The sequence below is a fragment of the Danio rerio genome, chromosome 22 (genome assembly GCF_052040795.2).
Source record: "Danio rerio strain M-AB ecotype USA chromosome 22, GRCz13ab, whole genome shotgun sequence".
Lineage (NCBI taxonomy): Eukaryota > Metazoa > Chordata > Actinopteri > Cypriniformes > Danionidae > Danio > Danio rerio.
The window spans coordinates 9,387,501-9,413,152 of NC_141042.1; the positions used below are offsets into that span (position 1 = coordinate 9,387,501).

Genomic DNA, 25,652 nt, shown 5'->3' on the forward strand with positions numbered 1-25,652 from the left:
TTTGACTGTTTGGCAGCGTCTTGTGCCTGAATAATAATAAAAATAAGTATGTTATTGGCTACTTCCAGCTACTTTTGTTTCTGCCAGCCCATATTAATGTTTTGTCTAATTATTTAGATTTGTGGCAAGTAGTCACATAAAAAGTTGGATCAATAGGAAGTTGTTTCTGCAGAATAATATTTAGAATTGTCTTAAAACATATACTTTATGATGTAAGCAACCTAGCTACAGCTAATAAAATCGATAATGTGTGTTTTAAATTTATAGTGCGAATTATCAAGGATTGATGATAATTTGTCATATTCTTTGCACCAAGGGGGCCCCAAATAAAATCCTGCTTAGGGCCCCTTGAAGGCTTGGGCCGGCCCTGATGTCCCAGTTAGTTTAGAAATCAAACTCTGATTTGCACTAGGCAGTCTAAGTATGAAAAAAATCATTAAAGGTGTAGTGGGTACATTTTAATTTACAACAGCTTATTCTACTGCTCACCGATACCTTTTATAGACCACTGTAGCTCACAAAAATTTCTTTTGAGACGGTAGAGAGTAGTCGCTTGAACAAAGGAAGTTTTCTGACAAATGTAACCTGAGAAATTAATTCTGTCATTGTCTGATTTCATCTGCGTGGATCATGTTTAGCTTTTTTTGCCACTACATATCAGTTAATTCTGTTTAGGGTATTAGTACACTAAAGCAGGCTGTCAGAGTACTGTAGTTGTCATGGTTTAGATTTGTAGAATAGGCTGGCATGCAGTTGCAAAGCTACTTAAAAGTCAGTAAAATGTCATTTGCAAGGCCGAAGTGTTGGCAAATACTAAGCACATAGTCTACTTGGAGTCTATTGATAATGAAAGTTGGTATAGTTGCACACCTAGTAGAATGTCTGACACTGTGTCCTAACAACACGCGACATGACAAGATTCTAGTAACAGTCTAAGATCTGCTGCTGCTTTCAGTATGGCAATAAATGTCTTGTAAAATGGTATTTAGACTTACATTAGTAACGGTTAACACTAAATAAAGCACATAATCAGCTCCTGAGGTGATCTTTGTCATAGTAGTTTGGTCGCAGTGTTGCAGAAACTTTGCATATCACTGTTGCAGCATCACATCATGTGTTGTTAGGACATGGTGTTATGTGGTCCACTTAAATAGTGAACATACAGCTGCATCTTAATAAATTAAAATATCACTGAAAAGTTTATTTATTTCAGTAATAAAATTCAAAAAGTGAAACTCATATCAGTCTGTGTGTAACAAATCTACATAATATATATGTCAAGTGTTTCTTTTAATTTGAATGATTATTGCCTACAGCTAATAATAACCCAAAATTTAGCATCTCAAACAATTAGATAATCACTGAAGACCAACACAGAAATGATGGACTACTGAATGTATGAACATGTACAGGACACAACACTTGGTCAGAGCTCTTCTGTGTTGTTGGGTCTGGTGTCTCACGTCTAACTCTTAACAACACCACATATAATCTCTGAGTGTTTAGACCAGGCCCAAGTAAATACAGGCATATCATGATGCTTAAACCAGGTGTTAGTACTTTTGGCAGTTGTGGGCAGGTGCCAAGTTCTGCTGGATAATCAAATCAGCATCTCCATTAAGCTGAATGTGAACTTTTCAATGAAATTCTAATTTATTGAGATGCACCTGTTTATAACAATAGATGTCAGTAGCTTCCAGCCATGTTCACAAAGGCCCCTCAACACTGCACACATCGCATGTCTCCTTAATCATGTTTGTGTTTGTACAGAAGAAAAAAAAAATTAATCTGAACTCTGATGTTCATTTTAATATGAGTATTTATGATTTTCAGTCTTTCAGACTGCAGTATTACAGAAGAAGGTTATAAAGCTCTGGCTTCAGCTCTGAGATCAAACCCTTCACACCTGATAGAGCTGGATCTCAGAGGAAATGATCCTGGTCAATCAGGAGTGAAGAAGCTCACTGACTTACTGCAGCATCCACACTGTACACTGAAGACACTGAGGTGAGGGACTTGTCACTTCAAGTAAACTAGTTTTGAAAGATAAATAACATTTAAAAATTAAAGCTTTTAAGTTACTAAAATAAATCTTCATATGTCATGTAATGCTAGTGTACCTCTTCTCTTCTTCAGGTGCTTTAGTTCTGCGTCTGATGAAGCCTGTCTGTTTGTGACTGGAATTGTGGGTAAAAACCCGTTACTCCTGACAGAACTGAATCTGAGTGATTGTGATCTAGGAGACACACGAGTGAATCAACTCTCTGCTCTACTGCAGGATAAACACTGTCAGATCAACACACTCATGTGAGTATTGTTTTTTTCTTTTAATTTGTCTGTTGGTTCATTTATTTTGTTGTTGTTTTATTTATTTACGTTTAATGTAAAGCTTCACTAAACACATGAGGCAATATGATCCTCAATGATCGTTTGACAGTTTGGATTTCTCAATAACATTTAAGACAAATAAAAATTTTGATTTTATCATTTCTTAAATAACATTCTGCACATCTCATATGACCTTTAAAAACATTATTTTTTCAACATTCTAAGTCAAATAAAGGAAAATTGATCATATAAAAACAGTATATTTACAAAGGCTTTACCTGTGTTTTTTTTTAAACATATATCAGCATTTTCACATTTTCCAGCGAAAGCTGAGATCTCAGCTCATGCATAATAGGCTCACACCTCAAATGAACACATATTTTCTTACAGAAATCAAGATATAAAAACAGTAATATAGAGTATGTCAATGAATATTTGTATCAAGTAATTGTCAATGTACATTCTCCCTCTCCTGTTTAATATTTTAGTCTGCGAAAATGTGGTCTAACAAAGGAAAGCTGTTCAGCTCTGGCTACTGTCCTGAAATCAAACACCAGTCTGAAAGAGCTTGACATGAGCAACAATAATCTGCAGGATTCAGGAGTGAAGAAACTCCAGAGCAGATTAGAAAATACAAACTGCAGACTGGAGAAACTCAGGTGAGTGTAGTGAACCACTGTTTCATTTTTTTTCTTAATTCAAAAAGTCTATAAATCACATAGTACATTTTGATTATTATAAAGAAAAAAATTCCTCTAGTCTTTCAGACTGCAGAATCACAGAAGAAGGTTATAAAGCTCTGGCTTCAGCTCTGAGATCAAACCCTTCACACCTGATAGAGCTGGATCTCAGAGGAAATGATCCTGGACAATCAGGAGTGAAGGAGCTCACTGAGATACTACAAGATTCAGGCTGTACACTGAAGACACTGAGGTGAGACGATGAATTATGCAATAAACAAAAGATAAATAATGCAAAATGATTACAATTAAATTAAATTTATTATTTCATTAACTTTAGTGCAAGAATACATGTGTAGCTTATCTTACATTATTTTTTGGGTTAAAAAAATGGCACCTGATTTTACCAAGTTTAGCTGAACTGACTCCTGCTTGATCTTCTCTTCTCCAGGTGTTTTAGTCCTGCTGTAGATGAAGCCTGTCAGTCTTTGTCTAAAATCGTGGGTTTCAATCCCATGTTTCAGAACAAGATCAGTTTGAGTGAATATAAGCTTGACCTTAAAAAAGTGAAGCATTTTGCAACTCTACTGCGGGAAAAACACTGTCAGATCAAGGAACTTCAGTGAGTATTTTGCAAAATATTAAAATGTCCATTTCAGCATTACAGTATTGCACTTTATATTAAATTTCACCAACTGCTGGGTGCTTACATTTAAAGTAATTATTGAAACAAATAATGCGCTTAATGTTGATACATGTATTTATGATTTACTTTTATTTGAAAACGTATAATTTTATCTGTATTTTAACCTATCTTTTAACTCAGCCCAAAATCAAAAGCACTAAACCTGTTGTGATGTCAGGGGCTGGATCCAAATGCAGTTTTAAATTGTGAATAGTCAGAAAGGCAAGGGTCAATACAGGAGCAGACAGTCGTAATACATAGCATAAACTGTAATACAGGCAAAAGGGTCGAGACGGGTGGCAGCAGAAGGTTGTGGTGCTTTGTGCATTTAAATCCAACCTGATAAGGCTGCTTCTGAGTAGAAATAAACTAGGTGATTTAGGAATTAAGAATATCTGTCATCTGTTAAAAAATGCACAAATCAGAATAAAGAAACTGAAGTTAGTATTTTTATCTATGTGTATTTCTACGTTCTAATGCGTATTTGATTGCAATATCTGTCATGACAAGCTGAACTTATTACCATTTTCTGTTAACCTCTAGGAGTTTCTTTTTTAAATTAAACACAAATTAAGATATTTTGCTTGAATGTTGTATAACAGCAGCCATTGCCTTTCATAGTAAGAAAAGGTATGCTATGGAAATAAATGGTTGCTGGTTGTCATACTTCAAAAAATAAAAAGTGGAAAGTGAGGGAATGATGACAAAAGTTAATTTTTTGGGTGAAATATCCTATTAAGCAGATGTCATTAATATCTGTAATAATATGTACAGTGAGATTTTCACCAGTATTAATATAAATATATTGCCACATGTCACATTTTATATTGCAATACTTATGTTAATTTTTATAACACTTGAAATAGTTTTTTATTTTATTTTATGATTTAAATAATATAGTCTTGATTCATGAATGCACATTTTATTTATCATTGGCAAGTCATTGCTTGTAATAACAGCTTTTTGTCATTTGCAGACTGTTAAACTGCAGTATCAGTGAAGAAGGTTATAAAGCTCTGGCTCTGGCTCTGAGATCAAACCCTTCACAGCTGAAAGAGCTGGATCTCAGAGGAAATGATCCTGGACAATCAGGAGTGAAGGAGCTCACTGACTTACTGCAGGATCCACACTGTACACTGAAGACACTGAGGTGAGACATGAGGAAATACAAAATAGATGACATCTACTACTGTAATTATTCCTACCTAAACTCAATTCAGTTATGCAATGTTTTTGCATCTTAGTGTACTGTGGTGTTTAAATTGCTTTAAATTGTTTTTGAATTATCAATTATTTAACAAACCAGTTTGTTTTTTATAGCATAGGCTATAGCATATTTCTTTTGAAGTACTTCACCTCAAGTGTAATTCATTTTTCTTGTTTATTTTGTGTAAGACTGACCAACAGAAAATACTTTAAAATTAAGATACAAATCATACCAAACGAAATTTGTTTTAAAAATATTTTTTTTCCAAGAGAAATATATTAAGTTTAAATGTGCAGCTCAAAAATAGATAAAGATTTAACCAATGATCGACTGTAATTCATTATTCATTATTGTAAGTCATTATTTAAAAGATTTTTCCTCAGTGCTGATGTGCTTTCATTTTCTCCATCACTCTCACAATGAGTTCAGGCAAGGTACGATTTAAGAAGTAAATTGTCTACAATTTAGTTTGCCTGCATCAAACTGGAAGGAAAATATACATTTAATAAAAAGGCTTTTTATTTTACCAGTGAAAAGGGACAACAGTGGTATTACTCGTAGTGGTGATAATTATTTAATAGTTCAAAGAAAATATCTTTATTACAAAGAAAACATACGTTTAACAACAACAGATCCTATCAATGTTGAATGCCCTTAAACAATATTGCCTACTTGACAGCAAGCATCAAGTGTTTATTGAGATTGTGTGGTTTGTCATATACAATATATAGGTCTGTTCTTTATAAATCTTTAAGAGACACCATGCGGAGACCGAAGTGATGTTCCTCTTTAATAAGGCACTTTTAGTTAGCCTGTATCCTACTAAACAATTGTTTAGATTTTTTACATATAATGTTCAAATTTCTTTAACTTTTTATATTTATAGTTTATATATAAAACAAAACGCTGGCTTGTTTCGCTGTGATCATTATGAAAGGATCATCTTGCATATTCGGTTTATTCTTCAATAGCCTAGATTTGTCAATTATGTATTTTACAAAGGGATTGTTTATAAGTACTAAGCTATTAATAACTGTAATTCTCTGAATAGAAGTTTGTTATAATATATTAAATCATTTAAAACTTCATGATGGAGTGGTGAATAATATTTGAATCTGTCATTAATTTATATGATCATCGATGATATGATTTTGTAGAAATTGACATCCTTACTATATATAAGTTTATATAAGAAAAATTGTTAATTGTCATTGTTAATTGGTAAAATTGTTAATTGTTAAAAGCATGTCTTATCAATTTTTTTAAGGAAATGGACAATAAATTCTGATTTGTACTTCTAACTTGCAGGTTTTTAAGAAGTCCTGCTGCTGATGAAGGCTGTCAGTTTGTGACTGGAATTGTGGGTAAAAACCCGTTACTACTGACAGAACTGAATCTGAGTGATCATGAACTAGGAGACACACGAGTGAATCAACTCTCTGCTCTACTGCAGGATAAACACTGTACACTCAACACACTCAAGTGAGTATTACACAGTTTATTATGAGGGAGGACAATGTTTTTTCAGGTGGTCAGTCAATATTTGGTCTAAATTATCATGTTAAATCAGCAGGAGTAATTGCAATATACAGGTGCCAACAGGTATAGTATATGTAACATCACTTAAATGTATGTCTTTTAATAATATTTTCAGTGCATAGCAGAATCATGTAATCCTGGCACTGAATTTTCTTTTTTATATGCCGGTGATTGTAAATTTGTACACAACCGATTATAGTGTTGGTGCCTTAAAGATTTGTATAATTATATACACAATCACTATACAGCATACCTGTCAACATTGGAATGTGAAAATAAGGGATATGTCCAGCATAATAAGGGATTCCCCCAACAAACCAAGTTTAAGAGCAAAGGACGACCCCTGGTGGTTTGGTGGTATGGGTAGCGCATAGGGAGGCTCGGCTGTTCAGAGAAAGACTGAAAATATCGGAGAAATACAGGAAAATACCTTTACGGGATGATAGCGGGATAGATCTGTTAAATACAGAAGAATCCCGGGAAAAATGGGAGGGTTGACAGGTATGTTATACAATGCTATTTTACGTTGATCATAGACTTTGTTTGTCTGAATACTGTTTCACTCCCCAGAAATCTAAAAAGTGCTGCTTGTTTCATTTCTATCTTTGCTCTATTGTATTGAAGTATGGTTGTTGTGTGTTTGTTATATTTTATAAAGATAGGCTCCACTACAGACTCACAATGAATGTAAACATTAATTATATTCAAATAGAACTATTCAAGTCATCTGGTGAAATTGTAGTCATATCTTAAAACATATTTCAGAAAAACAAAAGATTACAATGTATTTTTCCAGTATTGTGCAGCCCTAATGTAAACAGTAAGACTCTACAGTAGTCAAAGCATTAACTGACATGAATAAACAATAAGCATCACGTATTATTACAGAATTTAATAATGTTCGTTAAAGGGTTTGTTCACCAAAAAAAGGTGTTCATTTATTTACCCTCAAGCCTCCCAAATTGTAGGTGCCATTTTTCTAGATGAGTTTTACAGAAACTGTGGTCTTTGGTGATTATATGTCACTAGCTACCATTACTTTTAATGCACCAGAATTTTTTAAAACCTTAGTTAATCATTAGAGATACAGTTTGAGTCATTGTCTTTTCTCTTTTTGTATTCAGTCTGTGTAAATGCAGTATTACAGAGGAACAGTGTGAGATCCTGACTTCAGCTCTGAAATCAAACCCATCACACCTGAAAGAACTGAACCTCAGTGGGAATAATCTAGGAGACTCTGGGTTTCAAAGCCTTGGCTCTCTACTGAAGAACCAACAATTCAAGCTGGAGAAACTAATGTTAGTATCGTTATACTGTACAGCAGATACTGTGAGATTGAATTTTTAACAATTATGTATTTTTTCCAGACAATAATGTTCTTCGGTAGCACTCATTGTTATTGTGTTTTTCACAATTTTTTAATCAAGATTTTAATTCTGATTCACACAAGATGATAAACAGATATAATTAATAAAACTATGATGAAAATGTATTGGCATTTCTTTCAAGAAATTAAAGTGAAATTCATTGTTCAAACTCAAGAGAGAGGGACACTTTGGAAAAAGTGAGTTTTGGTGTGCACATCTGAACTGTAATGTACTGATCTCCCTTTGGAATGTAAGCTATCATTAGCTGTGTGCCTCATTAAACTTACAAAAATTTCAGTTAGTGGTAGATAAACCTGATGTGGGTTCTTTAAAGTGTACCTCTCAGTAAACTCAAATGACCGCTAAAAGGCCTTCCACCATTGCACTGGTGGTCTACCTTCATCCCACTGACCTTTTGCTTTTTATTTTTGTTAATAGTAATTGTCAATGTTTAAAATCATTGGGCAATGGGTTAAACATGTCTACACTGATTTCTGTACTATACACATTATATGGCCACAAAGCAATGTATGCTCTATTTTCACTTTCAGTTTGGCTGATCACACACAATTATGGTCTGAGAATCTTCTTTCTGTGACAGCCATACTCTGGTGAAAAATATATTGGAAAAAGAAAATATATTTACTCTAGCGCTTAAAGAAGATTGTTAAATGGATCTAAACAATTATCATCTCTGTTTGTCTTCAGTCTGTGTGTTTGCAGTATTAGAGAGAAGCAGTGTGAGATCCTGACTTCAGCTCTGAAATCAAACCCATCACACCTGAGAGAACTGAACCTCAGTGGGAATGAACTCAGGCACTTAAGAGTGAAGAAATTTTTTGATATGCTGAAAATATCAAGCTGTAAACTGGAGCGGCTGAGGTGAGAAACACTAACAGCTAAGAAATTTTCTCTTGGAGGTGGATGAAACAGAATTTTATTCTATTCAGAAGCTTATCTTAGATCTCTAAATGCAGGTTAAGATACTGTAGTATACAAGCCGATGATTGTGCTGATCTGGCTTCAGCTCTGAACTCAAACCCATCACATCTGAGAGAACTGAACCTCAGTGGAAACAATCTAGGAGACTCTGGAGTGAAAAACCTCAGTGATTTACTGATAAACCAACAATTCAAGCTGGAGAAACTACGGTTAGTATCATTATACTGTACAGCAGTAAGATGAAAGCTTATGTTATCTGATTGACTGAAGGTTCAAGATGTATGTGTGTCAGTTGAAAACTGAAGCAATTCAAACTTAGTGGTTGTAAATGTGTTTTATATGCTGCCAGTCTGCAAAATTGCTGCTACAAAGAGTTACATTTTAGATTAGTTTGCTGTCAGAATAAAATGTCTTTATAATTTACCTCACCATTATCATCCATCAAAACTGCTTTTGTTTCAGTGCAGTTTCAAAAAGTTCTAAATTATATTTTAGGGTCATACCAAGATGATGTATTTATCATCAAATAAATAAATACATAAATGTATTTGTTAGTTTAAACCACTGAGCAACATACAAGTCAACTATATGCAGAAAAATCCAACATGTTCCTTAAAAAAATATGTATTTGTTTGGTTTAAAGTACTGTAACATCATTTGCTGGAGTATTTTGTTAGAGTACATGGTTTAAAATCACCATTGATACTTTTTAGAAAATTTACTTTTAAACAAAAAATGTTTTAGTTATTTTTGTTTAAAATATATGCTGGAATAGTCCGCTGTGGCGATCTCTCATGTACTGTATAAAGGACTAAGCAGAGGGAAAAATAAATGTATGTTTTTGTAGTTAACCTAGTTAATGCTATCAAATTATGATTCATGACCAGATTGTATTAGTTTTCTTAAATTAACTACATGAACCCTATATTCATTCTATATTTCAACTGTATTCCCAAATCCTAGTTATTCTTCTTTCTTGATCATGTTGGTGTATTAGTTACTGTGCCTCATTCACTCATGATGTACTACACTCAATTTCCCACTGAATCTGATTCATTGTCTTTTCTCTTTCTGTCTTCAGTCTGAGTGATTGCAGTATTACAGAGAAACAGTGTGAGATCCTGACTTCAGCTCTGAAATCAAACCCATCACACCTGAGAGAACTGAACCTCAATGGGAATAGACTAGGAGTCTCTGGAGCTGATGGACTTAGCCATCTGCTGAGCAGTGTGGATTGCAAGCTGAATAAACTACAGTTAGTAACATTATTATGTACAGAAGTACTGCTTGGTTGAATTTTACTGTTGAGTTATTTAAAAAAAAAAGACCAATTAACTTTTTAAAATTTCATAATGACATCTGACTTATTTTATTTAAAAAATGACAAAAGGGAAAATGGAAAAACCTTTATAAAAAGTGTGACTATAGATTATTCTGACAAAATTATGGTTTCTACAACACTGATGGTAGTGAAGACTAAATAGGATCAATAATTCATGTTTTGGGGGTTATTTTATAAAGTTAGCAACAGAAGATTACCTCAAATAAAAAAAATTGCTGCTACAAAGAGTTAAATTTTAGATTAGTTTGCTGTCAGAATAAAATGTCTTCATAATTTACCTCACCATTATCATCCATCAAATCTGCTTTTGTTTCAGTGCAGTTTTAAAAAGTTCTAAATTATATTTTAGGGTCATACCAAGATAATGTATTTATCATCAAATAAATAAATAAATACATAAATGTATTTGTTAGTTTAAACCACTGAGCACCATACAAGTCAACTATATGCAGCAAAATCCAACATGTTCCTTAAAAAAATATGTGTTTGTTTGGTTTAAAGTACTGTAACATCATTTGCTGGAGTATTTTGTTAGAGTACATGGTTTAAAATCACCATTGATACTTTTTAGAAAATTTACTTTTAAACAAAAAAATGTTTTAGTTATTTTTGTTTAAAATACATGCTGGAATAGTCCGCTGTGGCGATCTCTCATGTACTGTATAAAGGACTAAGCAGAGGGAAAAATAAATGTATGTTTTTGTAGTTAACCTAGTTAATGCTATCAAATTATGATTCATGACCAGATTGTATTAGTTTTCTTAAATTAACTACATGAACCCTTTGTTCATTCTATATTTCAACTGTATTCCCAAATCCTAGTTATTCTTCTTTCTTGATCATGTTGGTGTATTAGTTACTGTGCCTCATTCACTCATGATGTACTACACTCAATTTCCCACTGAATCTGATTCATTGTCTTTTCTCTTTCTGTCTTCAGTCTGTTTTATTGCAGTATTACAGAGAAACAGTGTGCGATCCTGACTTCAGCTCTGAAATCAAACCCATCACACCTGAGAGAACTGAACCTCAATGGGAATAGACTAGGAGTCTCTGGAGCTAATGGACTTGGCCATCTGCTAAGCAGTGTGGATTGCAAGCTGAATAAACTACAGTTAGTAACATTATTGTGTACAGAAGTACTGCTTGGTTGAATTTTACTGTTGAGTTATTTAAAAAAAAAAAAAAAAAAGACCAATTAACTTTTTAAAATTTCATAATGACATCTGACTTATTTTATTTAAAAAATGACAAAAGGAAAAAATGGAAAAACCTTTATAAAAAGTGTGACTATAGATTATTCTGACAAAATTATGGTTTCTACAACACTGATGGTAGTGAAGACTAAATAGGATCAATAACTCATGTTTTGGAGATTAGTTTATAAAGTTAGCAACAGAAGATTACCTCAAATAAAAAATTGCTGCTACAAAGAGTTAAATTTTAGATTAGTTTGCTGTCAGAATAAAATGTCTTCATAATTTACCTCACCATTATCATCCATCAAAAATGCTTTTGTTTCAGTGCAGTTTTAAAAAGTTCTAAATTATATTTTAGGGTCATACCAAGATAATGTATTTATCATCAAATAAATAAATACATAAATGTATTTGTTAGTTTAAACCACTGAGCACCATACAAGTCAACTATATGCAGCAAAATCCAACATGTTCCTTAAAAAAATATGTATTTGTTTGGTTTAAAGTACTGTAACATCATTTGCTGGAGTATTTTGTTAGAGTACATGGTTTAAAATCACCATTGATACTTTTTAGAAAATTTACTTTTAAACAAAAAATGTTTTAGTTATTTTTGTTTAAAATACATGCTGGAATAGTCCGCTGTGGCGATCTCTCATGTACTGTATAAAGGACTAAGCAGAGGGAAAAATAAATGTATGTTTTTGTAGTTAACCTAGTTAATGCTATCAAATTATGATTCATGACCAGATTGTATTAGTTTTCTTAAATTAACTACATGAACCCTTTTGTTCATTCTATATTTCAACTGTATTCCCAAATCCTAGTTATTCTTCTTTCTTGATCATGTTGGTGTATTAGTTACTGTGCCTCATTCACTCATGATGTACTACACTCAATTTCCCACTGAATCTGATTCATTGTCTTTTCTCTTTCTGTCTTCAGTCTGAGTGATTGCAGTATTACAGAGAAACAGTGTGTGATCCTGACTTCAGCTCTGAAATCAAACCCATCACACCTGAGAGAACTGAACCTCAATGGGAATAGACTAGGAGTCTCTGGAGCTAATGGACTTGGCCATCTGCTGAGCAGTGTGGATTGCAAGCTGAATAAACTACAGTTAGTAACACTATTATGTACAGAAGTACTGCTTGGTTGAATTTTACTGTTGAGTTATTTAAAAAAAAAAAGACCAATTAACTTTTTAAAATTTCATAATGACATCTGACTTATTTTATTTAAAAAATGACAAAAGGAAAAAATGGAAAAACCTTTATAAAAAGTGTGACTATAGATTATTCTGACAAAATTATGGTTTCTACAACACTGATGGTAGTGAAGACTAAATAGGATCAATAATTCATGTTTTGGGGGTTATTTTATAAAGTTAGCAACAGAAGATTACCTCAAATAAAAAAATTGCTGCTACAAAGAGTTAAATTTTAGATTAGTTTGCTGTCAGAATAAAATGTCTTCATAATTTACCTCACCATTATCATCCATCAAAAATGCTTTTGTTTCAGTGCAGTTTTAAAAAGTTCTAAATTATATTTTAGGGTCATACCAAGATAATGTATTTATCATCAAATAAATAAATACATAAATGTATTTGTTAGTTTAAACCACTGAGCACCATACAAGTCAACTATATGCAGCAAAATCCAACATGTTCCTTAAAAAAATATGTATTTGTTTGGTTTAAAGTACTGTAACATCATTTGCTGGAGTATTTTGTTAGAGTACATGGTTTAAAATCACCATTGATACTTTTTTTAGAATATTTACTTTTAAACAAAAAATGTTTTAGTTATTTTTGTTTAAAATACATGCTGGAATAGTCCGCTGTGGCGATCTCTCATGTACTGTATAAAGGACTAAGCCGATGGAAAAATAAATGTATGTTTTTGTAGTTAACCTAGTTAATGCTATCAAATTATGATTCATGACCAGATTGTATTAGTTTTCTTAAATTAACTACATGAACCCTATATTCATTCTATATTTCAACTGTATTCCCAAATCCTTGTTATTCTTCTTTCTTGATCATGTTGGTGTATTAGTTACTGTGCCTCATTCACTCATGATGTACTACACTCAATTTCCCACTGAATCTGATTCATTGTCTTTTCTCTTTCTGTCTTCAGTCTGTTTTATTGCAGTATTACAGAGGAACAGTGTGTGATCCTGACTTCAGCTCTGAAATTAAACCCATCACACCTGAGAGAACTGAACCTCAATGGGAATACACTAGGAGACTCTGGAGCTGATGGACTTAGCCATCTGCTGAGCAGTGTGGATTGCAAGCTGAATAAACTACAGTTAGTAACATTATTATGTACAGAAGACAGAAAAAAGACCAATTAACTTTTTGAAGTTTCATAATGATATCTGACTTATTTCATTTAAAAATTGACAAAAGGGAAAATGGAAAAACCTTTATAAAAAGTGTGACTATAGATTATTCTGACAAAATTATGGTTTCTACAACACTGATGGTAGTGAAAACTAAATAGGATCAATAATTCATGTTTTGGAGATTAGTTTATAAAGTTAGCAACAGAAGATTACCTCAAATATTTCTTCAATTAATATTTTTTATATACATTTCCAGACTAAAATAGGTTTCAACACTTATTACCTCTGAAAAGTAAGAAAAGGTCCATTGTTCCAAACAATACACAAACTTTTTCAATCAGTTCTGTGTTGATGTTCTTTTTTTAAATACACTTTTAATTTATAACTATTCATTCACTTCTGATAATGGCTCTAAAACTGAGTTTAATAGTATCCAATTCTAGCTATATGGTTTATGGTTCTGGAAGTAAGTTTCCATTTTTCATTTCTAGAACGTGTATGCCATTCACAAATTACAAATTAATCCATACACAAATTTAAAATCTGATGTCATTGATTTTTTTGTTTCTGTTTTCAGTCTGTGTGATTGCAGTATTACAGAGAAACAGTTGCACTTCCTGATTGCAGCTATGTGTATGGACCCATCACACCTGAGGGTACTGGACCTCAGTAAGAATCAAATAAAAAGCAGAGGAGTGAACATACTGTGTGATGTGCTGAATAAACCACGCTGTAAACTCAAGAGGTTAAGGTGAGGAAGACACAAGAAAATGCTTAACATAGTTTTTTTTTAACTTTGTATTTTAACTTTAAAGCTTTTACTCACCATCACACAAAGGACTTCACAATATATTTCTGAGAAATAATTGCTGCTAGTGATGGGCTTTATTTTATCAAACTTCCACCAGGTGCTAAACACAGGTCAAATTTGCAGAGTTAAATGATGCAGGTTTCATTTCATTTTTTATTTAATGTTATTTCAGTGAACAGTAACATTCATAAATGCGAAGCTCTAGGAATTCTCTGCCAACAGAAATCTATCAGATGAAATTCCTCATCACATTATGGCTATACATTTACATATTTAAAGAAAATACAAATTTACCTGCAACCCCAGGGTCAATATGGATATCTATTTTTTTCTGTGTCTGTCTCTTTCTAGACTAAATGACTGTGGCATTACAGATGTTACACCCTTAACTCAGTCTTTGACCAAGAACAAAGCACTGGAGTTCTTAAAAGAGCTTGAGCTGAGTAAAAATCAAATAGAATACTCCGGAAAGCAAAAACTCAGTGACCTGCTGCGAGACTCAAACTGTAAACTGAGGTGAGTAAATATCCGGTCAACATCTATATAATTGAGCAGAACTGAAGTGGGGTTCATTACAAGACAATTAGTTAAAACAAAACAATTGCAAAATGCACTTCAATTCTTTTGCATTTTGTGACTTTTCATCAAATTAAAGATGATCAGTTTTATGAATACAAATTTTTCCAAATATAGTATGTACAGTACCATTTTGTCTTGTCTTGGTATTGTGAGGCCAGTGTTGTGTATCATCAAACCCCTGCTATTTTGCTCATTAAAATAACAGTGATTATTTTCAGCTTTATTCACTACACACTTGTCTGTTGAATTTTTCATTACAGGCTAGAGGAAGAAGGTTTGGTTAGACGGGTTATGGCATTCTTTACACCATGGTCAAAAGCTCAAAAACCTGTGGATCTCACAGGAGATGAAAGTTCATCAACAGATGAGGACGCCTCTGAAGGTGTTCGATATAGCACATGTGTGTGTGTGTGTGTGTGTGTGTGTGTGTGTGTGTGTGTGTGTGTGTGTGCACGCGCATGCGTGCATGTGGCTGGTTTGAATTATTATTAAACAACAAATAATACATACTCAAAATATATTACTATGAAGAAGAGATTTCTAATGCATACAAATGCAATATGTATTGTATATTGTATATTTATTGTTGGTTTGTATTCATACAAGGGTATTTTTATTATTTTTAACAGGTTAGACTGATCAGGCAGAGGAGGCTGATGAGTTCTCAAATGAGGTGGATTAGCTGGAAGTGCAGTATAACAACTACATCATGATGTTGGGAGTCAATTTTCTCTTTTCTGTCAAATGATATAAACAATGTCCAGTGTGAACAATTAATTTATTTTGGTCTACATCAACACCGGTTCAAATATGTTCTAGTAATATGCATTGTTTATATTTATTTAGATTGCAGTTATATTTAACATATAGGTTTTGCATATATTTTAGTTTTTTACCTTTTATATGTAACATGTTCATTTAAATTTGTAGTAAGTTCTGTGTCTGTCTACAATAAATGATCGAACATTTCTCTACAAAAAAAAAAAAAAAGCTTTGGCTGATGGAGGATGGTGTCTGTTTTCCCACATCAGCCATAAGTAACTTTTAATACAACCAGAACCAGCTGACAGCATTTATTTACCGTCCCATAATCCCCTGCACTCTTAAGTTGCTTGTCTGTACAGTGATCAGACAGTCTAAATTATTTTTGTTGAATGTTTTTTATTAATAATGTATGCAGTTGAATTATATAAATAAATATATAAATAAAAATGGGATCATTGTATTTGCTTGATCTGTTCATTATTTCAGCAGCTAATTATAAGTATAACCTATGATAGAGCTGTAGATGCAGTGATTCTCCTGTTTATACAGTGGAGATCAGAATAAGAGAACAATGTACAATTTCAAAATTTCCTAAATCTTTTCAAGGTCACTGGATAGTAGGGCTGCACGATATTTTTCTGCGTTGTATGTTGCAAAATGAATACAATTTCACCAGATGAATTTAATACATTGTATGTATGTGTGTATACATACAAGGTATTAAAAAAAAAAAAATATATATATATATATATATATATATATATATATATATATATATATATATATATATATATATATATATATATAGGCTAATCTTTAATAATTTAAAATATTTTTACTAAATTATACAAATTTTCAAATGGTACAATTTCTTTCATGTTGCTTTAAACTCTCTTAAAATGCTCACACAGTCACATGCCTTCAAATCACATGTACATGATGTAGCACATATTATGGCTAGTCACTGGAGTGACTCTACAAACCTCATGTGTTCTGAAATGTGGTGCTGCTTAATTATAATCCCAACTCAACATTGCATGTGCTGTGATGTGACTATTGCAGATGCGCACATTGAGATATATAGATGTTAAAACGATACATTGTGCAGCCCTACTGCATAGTCTAGTATAGAGATGTCCAAACTTAGTAACCTTTGACTTGCCCCACCATACCATATGAGAAGAGAGTAAGAATGAATGGGAAGATTTATGGTGAATGCCTTTTACAGAGACCGTAATTTCTAATTTAACATAAAGTTTTTTTTGTTCATTGATGAGCTACAAAAAAGCAAGCTGAAAATGCATGTTTAATTTAAATGTTGTAATTGATTGATGTGTGTGTATATAAATATGTATTATATACTTATTTTTGTGCCCACTGTAGACTATCTGAAAAGGTGACCTCTGCTGTTTCTCTTGATAACCACTAGAGGTCATTATAATCGCATAATTTGAGTCAAAGCCACGATTTTACCGTGACTAACTCTACAAAAACTATCGGGTATTCCGAATACGCAGGCTTTTTTGAACAGGTAAAATTATTATAATCATAAACTTTTACTTTCCAATACTCCGAATGCACTGCTTAGTGAAAGAATAGGTCTAATGGTGGAGCACTTTGAATGAGGAGGGTCTTTTATTTTATATATTTTTTAATCTATCCTAACCCTTTGACTGCCGCTCTACCAAACGATTGTCCATGTTTTTACTGTTTATAATAATGATTGATAAAGTCATTTAAAAAATGACTGTTTTAAATAATGGTTTACACACAGCATTGGTCAAAATCAAACAAACAATCCTGTCGCACTGCTACAGCTTTATTTTGGTTTTGTTTTTTAAAAGAAAACAGGAAACATGTTAAATAAGAATCTGAAATATTTTACGGCATACTTAAAAAAAGAGATCGTTTTAGCACTTTATATTTTCTGAATTCCTTAGTATTTGTATTAATTCCAGTACTTAAACCGACATACTAACCTTTTGCTAGAGGCTGATATTTTAGAAATTATGATATGTGTTAAAAAATGCATTGAGTGTGTTAACTGACATAGATATATACACTAGATATCGCATAGGGACCCTGAGCATGCGTCAATAGCGCCGCCACATTGGTACAGTGCTCCCAGGACAAGAGTCATTCAACTGTACTAGTCAAGACACTTGTAATTCTACCTGTAGGCATGCAAAAGGTTTAACCAACAGTATTAAAACATCACAATTTCATTATTTCGCATTGTGTGGCGGATTTAATTCTGTTGGACATCAAAGGCGCTTTATAGTGATTTTGACCCAGTAACGACAAGTGGCGCTAGAGCTTGTATTAGTTTGAGATTCTGCTGTACTTGGAGGAAGGAGGTTCAGGTGTGTTGTTTCACACTGCTGTCCAGTGAGTGGCGCTAATGAGCCAAAACTGCTTTGATGAACTTTTATTTCAGATGAAATCGACGTGTTAACAACAATTGGAAGGATCTCAGGTGTACACGTGTTTGAGCTGCGGCGTACAGTCGTTTAAAATGTTTCTGGATTCGCGACTGTTCGACAGTAAGTAAGTTAACTTAAACTTGAATAATCCCGCAGGGATGTTATTTTTAAAAGGCATTTTATATAAATGTGTGGTTTAAAGGCCGCGGAAGTAACGTTATAGTAAAAGAAAATACACGAATAACTTAAAAAACGCTTGAAGACAAACCGTTTGACGCGATGAATGCTAAATCAGTCATGAAAAATATGTATTTCATTGTTTTTCTTCTAAAGATGTCTGTTTGTAACAAGGTGAAAGCGAAAGTATATTGTGGCCTAATCGCTCCTTTTAATTAGTGCAATCAATAAAGCAGTAATAAATCGCAGTTACGTTTTTTTTTATTATTGTTTAGCAAATTATTTTCAACCGCTAATAAGCATTAGTACTGCCACATTTTTCCTAAACTGTTGTTTTTTTCACGATGTTCATTTCCAACATGACTCTGAATAGTGTTTAAGCTGCCTAAAGAAACGGTGTCTAAATGTTTCAATTGTTATGATCATGTGATAATTGTGTTATGGTCGTGTTTGTTAAAATGATGTTGTTGTGATGTGATAATTGTGTAGTTTTATCGTCTTGTGTTAATGCACTGGCGGAAGTTCGTCGATGCTTAGACTTATTTGGGCAAGCCAGTTCTTTAGGCTTGAGGTGTCGATGCGCTTATGATGATTAAGTCTGTTTTAATGTTACAAATGTCGCTAATGAAGAAACAGCGTGTACTAACACATAACTTTTCTTCAATGTTTTAAATAAGCACATTATGTCTGCATATTAGACTGTAAATAGGATTTACATGCTTACTAAAATAATTGAATTTGTTTTGATCTTCATTTCAGAGACGTTATCATGATCAGTTCATGATGATCATCTGATTGTCTCCGGCTACACAAAGATTGTTGAACTTGAGCTGATGATGTTCAGTATGTCATATAAGTAAGGGAAAAGACTGCATTTAAGATGAGTCTCTCAGAGAAACACAGGTGAGACTGGCTGTTCACAGAACCATCTTAAACTAAAGTCTTGAATTCAAAACCAGAATCTTCCTGTTAAAGATCAAAACCTTTATTCATTGCCATATCAAATGCTTTACAAAACAAAATGTATTGTAATAATTTTATTTTGTTCAAGGTTAAAGGGGGTTTAAACCTGCTTGAATAGGAATTTTTAACCAAACTAAGTAAGTTTAATTTAGGTAAAGGATATTCATGGTTTCCTGAATGACATTTAGTGGTTAGTGAATGTAAATAATTAGCAAATGTTACACACACAAACACATAGGCAATAATAATTTTACTATTCTGCCTAAGCCAGAGTATTCATGGTAAACTAATGTATTTTTGTGACTTCAGTGTAAGATGAGGTTCACATGTGTTCAGTTCTGTGAAATTTAAATGGTGGCATGACAAACTTTAGTGAGAGGAAAATAGCCAAAAGGTATTTCACTTATTAAAACATTGCGTTTCCACCCAAACAGTGTAAAGTGTAATGTTTGTTAGAACCTGGTTAGTTAACACTACACTGAATAAACAACATATTTTCTGGCAACTTTTATTGAACTTTGGTCTTGATCTTTATTTCAGTGATAAAATATACATAAAACATACATTCACTATGAAAAATGGATCATGCTTTGAAATGTGCAAATGTTCTTTCATAGTCATGAAAGGGACAAATGCTTAAATTTAATTACTGTTATCAAAAATAACTGATGTTAATTAGGCTAAAGATCCTAGTAAAATGTCTGTTTTCCTCTGTTCTTTGTGTCTTCAGTGTAAGATCAGGCTCACATGTGTCCCGCTCTGTGTCTGTGAAGAGTGACTGGTCAAAAGATGACATGCCGGACTTCAGTGAGACACAATCAAATAAAACGTATTTTATACATTTCTACAGTTTGGTCACACATTCTCTGTTGCATAATCTTCTGTGATTACATAATATAAGACTGCAAATCAGTATTTTATTTATTTTGCTCAGGTTTCAATATAAGACATTAGAATCAGACTTCCATCCTCAATGGAGCTGCAATAATTTCAGAGACCTTCAGTGCATCTTTCAGGTTAGAAATTTACATATGTGCTTGTATTTATAATACAAAACAACATATAATTAATATTTATAATAAACACAGTAGTTCGCTTACTAATTAAATTGTCATAACTAAATTATAATTACAACTAAAGTATGAATGATTTTATAAAATAATTTGGTGACACTTTATTTTGATAGTCCACTTTAGACATAAGGCAGCGAGTTTATGCTTATGAAACCATGTAATCTTGCCACCTGCTAGTCCTCGCATTTTACACACTGCGCTCTGCGTATGTCACAATGGCTCTCTCACAGATGTACGAGACTCAGTGTTGTCACAAAAACACATATGTACAAAATCACACTTACAACTGGAACTTGAAACACACGGACAGAACATGAAGGGGTGAAAATTCAATGCCGAACGAGGAACAAAAGCACTGCACATGAGGAAACGCATGACATAAACACATGATGACAACATCTAAAACAAGACACAACACAGACACACCTGACATGTAACAGTGCATCTGCAGTTGGAAAAGAGTCAACTATGTCTGATATAGTGGCTGCCTAGCAACATAAAGGCACAGTGCATTGCTCTTTTCTAAATTCAAAAGACAGTGCAATGCGCAATCATATTCTGTCTTAAGTCTTAAACTTTTTCAGCATTTCAGCTGACTCCCATTAGAATATTAGAGTAGTAGCAATGTTAGATTTACTTTTTTTGAGAGGAATAATGCAGTCCCCTCTTTCACCTCCTCAAGTAGTTCGGTGAGCAATCGTTCTAATATTTACAAACTGATTTAATGGTGAAGTCGGGTTATGTAAAGTCTTAAACATTAAACAGATATGTACATATTTAATTAAATTTTCCCAACTAAGCAGGTTGCATTTCTTTAATTTTAAAAAATGGTGAGATTGAACTGATTTCTTATCAAGGGTTTTTATGGATTGTTTATATAATGATTAAAGTGGCTTCAGAGTAGTAATGCTGGCTTGGGACCAAGTGGTCAAACAATTAGTGATGTGAGAAATGTTCATGGAGTGATAATAGATTAGGGCAGCCTCACATGACATCTAATCACAAATAAATCTAAAATGTGCTAAACTGAATCTGACCCGGTTACAAACCTTTTTAACCTGTGACTTAAATAGACTTAAAATAGTTTTGAATCTATTAAAACTCCAAGGTACTTGTACTCTTGTACAACTTGTAATCTTTCCCCTGATACAAATACATCTGGTACTATACTTAGCCTACCATTCTTAGAAAAGAACATACACACGGTTTTAGAGATGTTCAATTGTAAACAGCATTGATTTAACCAGGCTGAAAGATGTACCAGTGATTCTGTGAGTTTGTTTGCAACTTGTAACACACTACTACCATGAATAAATGTAACGGTGTCATCCGCATGTATTTGTATGTTATTGTTAGAACAAATAGATGGAAGATCATTGATATATAAAGTAAAAAGTAAAGGGCCCAAAATAGATCCTTGTGGAACACCTGTGGATATACCTGGAGGGGCAGATTTGTAATTCCGTTAATTAACACACTGTGTGCGACCAGACAAGCATGATTCTATCGATTTTAAAGTTTATGGTGAGAAGTTAAAACCAACTAATTTGGACATGAGAATTCTATGATTTACAGTATCAAAAGCCTTCCTAAAATCAAGAAACACAGCCCCAACGACACCCCCTTATCTAATAAAGACTTTACTTTTTCAGTGAAGTAGCAACTTGACTAGTTTGCTCTGAAACCAAACTGCAATGGAACTAAAGCAAAAGAACTATTATTTTAGTAATTTATAATTTGTGTGGCTATCAGTTTTTCTGCAGTCTTTGAAACTATAGGTAAAATACTGATAGGTCTGTAATTACTAATAGAGTGTGGATTGCCACTTTTAAATATAGGCACAATGACATATGATTTCCAAGAACTGGGGAACATCCCTTGAGAAATGGACAGATTAATAATTTTGGCGATCAGCTTTACTAGAGACTCACTAATGTTTTTTAAAAGTATCACATCCCTCCCAAATATATTCTTTGCTCTGGATGTTTTAAGAGATGTAATTGGTCTATTGACGTCTGATTCGGATACTAACCCTAGAGAAAAAGCTTGTTCTACTGTATTTACTTGATGAACTTCTGAATAATTGGGAGAAAAACACTGTGTGATTGAATCTACCGAGTCCACAAAATAGTTATTAAATATTTCAGCTATATCAGCTGGCTTATTTATCATTTCCCCATTTACCATTAATTCAGTTGATGACCTATCTTTTTGCTTCTTCAATTATTCTCAGGAAAAAATCTGCCTTCGCTTTTCTTATACACTTTACCACCTTGTTTCGTAACATAGTGAAATGTTGTCTATCATGAGTCAGCTTTGATCGATGTGCAATTTTGAAAGCAAGATCCGGCTTTTTTATTATTTTTAAGATATCAGAGTTAATCCAGGGGACTGGATGTTTTTTGTTTTTAGGCTGAAAAGTACAACTAAAATCTGTCATCGTGCTCAAGTTTTTTTGAGAAAATTTGACCATCGTCATCCTGGTCAGTTACAGTTAGTAATTCATCCCATTCAATCTGAAGGACAGCCCTTTTAAAATCATCTAGTTAATGTTTATCTAGTTTATTGTCAAGAAAATGTGTGTTTGGGTCCAATAAAACAAAGAGTTAGACCATATTCTATATATTAGCAGATGATTCCAATTGTTGGTTAAAATTAACAGCAAATAAACATTTTAAACTGAGTTTTTCATTATTGAATATATTGTTCTGAATCAATATGGATGTGCAGTGTGGCTTAAAGGGAAAGTTCACACAAAAATGAAAACGCACTCACTATTTACTCAACCTCAAAGGCTCCAGACCTTTCTTAGTTTTACCACCAGTATCTTACTGCTGTTGAACACAAAAAAAGATCAATAGAAGAAAGCTGGAAACCAGTAATCATCGATTTTCATCGATTTATCATCGGTTTCCAGCTTTCTTCAGAAAATCTTTTTGTTTGTGTTCAACAGAAGTAAAAAAAAAACTAGTAAAAAACTAAGTAAAGAGCGAGTAAATGATGACAGAATGTTCAGTGTTGGTTGAACTGTCTGTTTAATTGTTTTGTGTTTTTCATTTGCTTGTAGGGGCTTGAGAGCAAAATGTTCAACTTTCTGAAGAAAGAGCTGAAAAATTTTAAGAAAATCTTACAAAAAGAAAACACACAATACCTTGTAAAGGACTTTAATGAAAACAGATGCAGCATCAGAGAAGCAGCTCTTGATCTTACACTCCACTTCCTGAGAGAAATGAAGCAAGATGAAGCAGCAGATACTCTAGAAGGTGAGAGACTCACTGTCGTAATGTCAATTATAAAATATTGAAGAGTACAAGGAAAATTAAAGTTATATTCCTCTGTGTGTAGATGAGCTGTTCTTCATTCATCAGCTGAAATGTGGCCTACAGAAGAAGTATCAGTGTGTGTTTGAAGGAATTGCACAGCAAGGAGACTCCACACTCCTGAAGAACATCTACACAGATCTCTATATCACTCAGGGTGGCAGAGAACAGGTCAATACTGAACATGAGGTCAGACAGATTGAAGTTGCTTCCAGACGTCATGAAGCACAAGAGATACAGGTTGAATGCAGACGTTTGTTTGAAGCGTCTGAACAAGACAAGCAGATCAGAACTGTCCTGACAAAAGGAGTCGCTGGCATCGGGAAATCAGTCTCTGTGCAGAAGTTTGTTCTGGATTGGGCTGAAGGAAAAGAAAATCAAGAGATCAGCTTCATATTTCCTCTTCCATTCAGAGAGCTGAACTTAAAGGAGAAAGAAAAACTCAGTTTGATGGAGCTTATAACTCAGTTTTTCCCAGAGACAAAAGGACTGAACCTTACAAGAAGAAATCGATTCAAAGTCCTGTTCATCCTTGATGGATTGGATGAATGTCGTCTTTCTCTGAACTTTGCTGGTAATGAGACGTGTCGTGATGTTTCGTCACCAGCCTCTCTGGATGTTCTCCTGACGAACCTCATCAAGGGAAATCTGCTTCCTTCTGCTCTCATCTGGATCACCAGCAGACCAGCAGCTGCCAGTAAGATTCCTCCTGACTGTATCGAGAGGCTGACAGAGATACGAGGATTCAATGATGCACAAAAGGAGGAGTACTTCAGAAAAAGACTCACAGATGAGAATCAGGAAGTCATTGATCATGTTAAACAATCAAAGAGTCTCTTCATCATGTGCCACATCCCAGTCTTCTGCTGGATTTCAGCCACTGTTCTCCAGAACATTTTACAGGAGAAGAGAAATAATGATGTGAAACACAATCAGGCTGATGACGCCTCCAAAACACTGCAGGAATCAAACACTGAAGACACTCCCAAGACTCTGACACAGATGTACACACACTTTCTGCGCTTTCAGATCCAGCAGAGCAGACGAAAGTATGATGGAGAAAACACACCAGATGTTTCCTGGGATAAAGACGCCATCCTTTCACTGGGGAAACTGGCATTTGATAATCTGCTAAACAGCAACCTGATCTTCTATGACACAGACCTGGAAGCTTGTGGTATTGACGTCTATAAGGCCTCAGTTTACTCAGGCATGTGTACCCAGATCTTTAAGGAGGAAACAGGGATTGTTGTTGGCACCATGTACTGCTTTGTTCACTTGAGTGTTCAAGAGTTTATTGCAGCCCTTTATGCACATCTGATTCTGGATATCAACAAGAAAAGTGTGTTTGATCAAGACTCTAAAAACAGAAATGAGTCCATGATTGACTTGCTAAAGACTGCAGTGGACAAGGCACTCGAGAGTGACAATGGACACCTGGACCTTTTCCTTCGCTTCCTTCTCGGTTTGTCTCTCCAGTCCAATCGACGAATCTTACGAGGTCTGTTGACGCAGCAAGAACACAATGATCAGAGCAAAGAGGAAATAGTTCAGTACATCAAGCAGAAGTTTGAAGCAAATCTTTCTCCAGAGAGATCCATCAATCTGTTCTACTGTCTGAATGAACTGAACGACCAAACTCTGGTGAAAGAGATTCAGACTCATCTTAGCAAAGGAAGTCTCTCATCTGTTGATCTTTCACCTGCCCAGTGGTCTGCTCTGGTCTTTGTGTTGTTGACATCAGAGGAGGAGATGGAGGAGTTTGAGCTTCAGAAATTCAAGAAATCAGACGAGTGTCTCATCAGACTATCAGCAGTTGTCAAATCCAGTAGAAGAGCTCTGTAAGCCAGTCAATATAAATTAAATTATGTTGTATTTGTGCAACCTAATTCTGTGG

At 33.8% G+C, this 25,652-nt stretch overlaps 3 protein-coding genes across 3 annotated transcripts in view; 2 read left to right on the forward strand and 1 right to left on the reverse strand.

The window, feature by feature from the left end:
• Positions 1-16,009, forward strand: part of LOC147838407 (uncharacterized) — a 44,047-nt gene extending 28,038 nt beyond the window's left edge. The window contains exons 20-36 of the mRNA XM_087303309.1: positions 1,834-2,007; positions 2,137-2,307; positions 2,817-2,987; positions 3,088-3,261; positions 3,460-3,630; positions 4,670-4,843; positions 6,209-6,382; positions 7,564-7,737; positions 8,515-8,688; positions 8,784-8,957; positions 9,830-10,003; positions 11,031-11,204; positions 12,235-12,408; positions 13,434-13,607; positions 14,222-14,395; positions 14,807-15,058; positions 15,417-16,009. Coding sequence (XP_087159435.1) covers positions 1,834-2,007; positions 2,137-2,307; positions 2,817-2,987; positions 3,088-3,261; positions 3,460-3,630; positions 4,670-4,843; positions 6,209-6,382; positions 7,564-7,737; positions 8,515-8,688; positions 8,784-8,957; positions 9,830-10,003; positions 11,031-11,204; positions 12,235-12,408; positions 13,434-13,607; positions 14,222-14,395; positions 14,807-14,975 — 2,770 coding nt within the window. The 3' untranslated portion in view covers positions 14,976-15,058; positions 15,417-16,009. The remainder of the gene's footprint in view (positions 1-1,833; positions 2,008-2,136; positions 2,308-2,816; positions 2,988-3,087; positions 3,262-3,459; positions 3,631-4,669; positions 4,844-6,208; positions 6,383-7,563; positions 7,738-8,514; positions 8,689-8,783; positions 8,958-9,829; positions 10,004-11,030; positions 11,205-12,234; positions 12,409-13,433; positions 13,608-14,221; positions 14,396-14,806; positions 15,059-15,416) is intronic.
• The window catches only part of LOC147838394 (uncharacterized), a 900,722-nt gene that overhangs the window by 535,667 nt on the left and 339,403 nt on the right, over positions 1-25,652 (reverse strand). The gene's annotated exons all lie outside the window — the stretch shown is intronic.
• LOC147838408 (uncharacterized) overlaps positions 18,253-25,652 on the forward strand; it is a 43,723-nt gene continuing 36,323 nt past the window's right edge. Inside the window, exons 1-6 of the mRNA XM_087304820.1 lie at positions 18,253-18,342; positions 19,159-19,302; positions 20,093-20,191; positions 20,297-20,378; positions 23,503-23,698; positions 23,781-25,596. Of these exons, the coding sequence (XP_087160946.1) occupies positions 19,280-19,302; positions 20,093-20,191; positions 20,297-20,378; positions 23,503-23,698; positions 23,781-25,596 (2,216 nt within the window). The 5' untranslated portion in view covers positions 18,253-18,342; positions 19,159-19,279. The remainder of the gene's footprint in view (positions 18,343-19,158; positions 19,303-20,092; positions 20,192-20,296; positions 20,379-23,502; positions 23,699-23,780; positions 25,597-25,652) is intronic.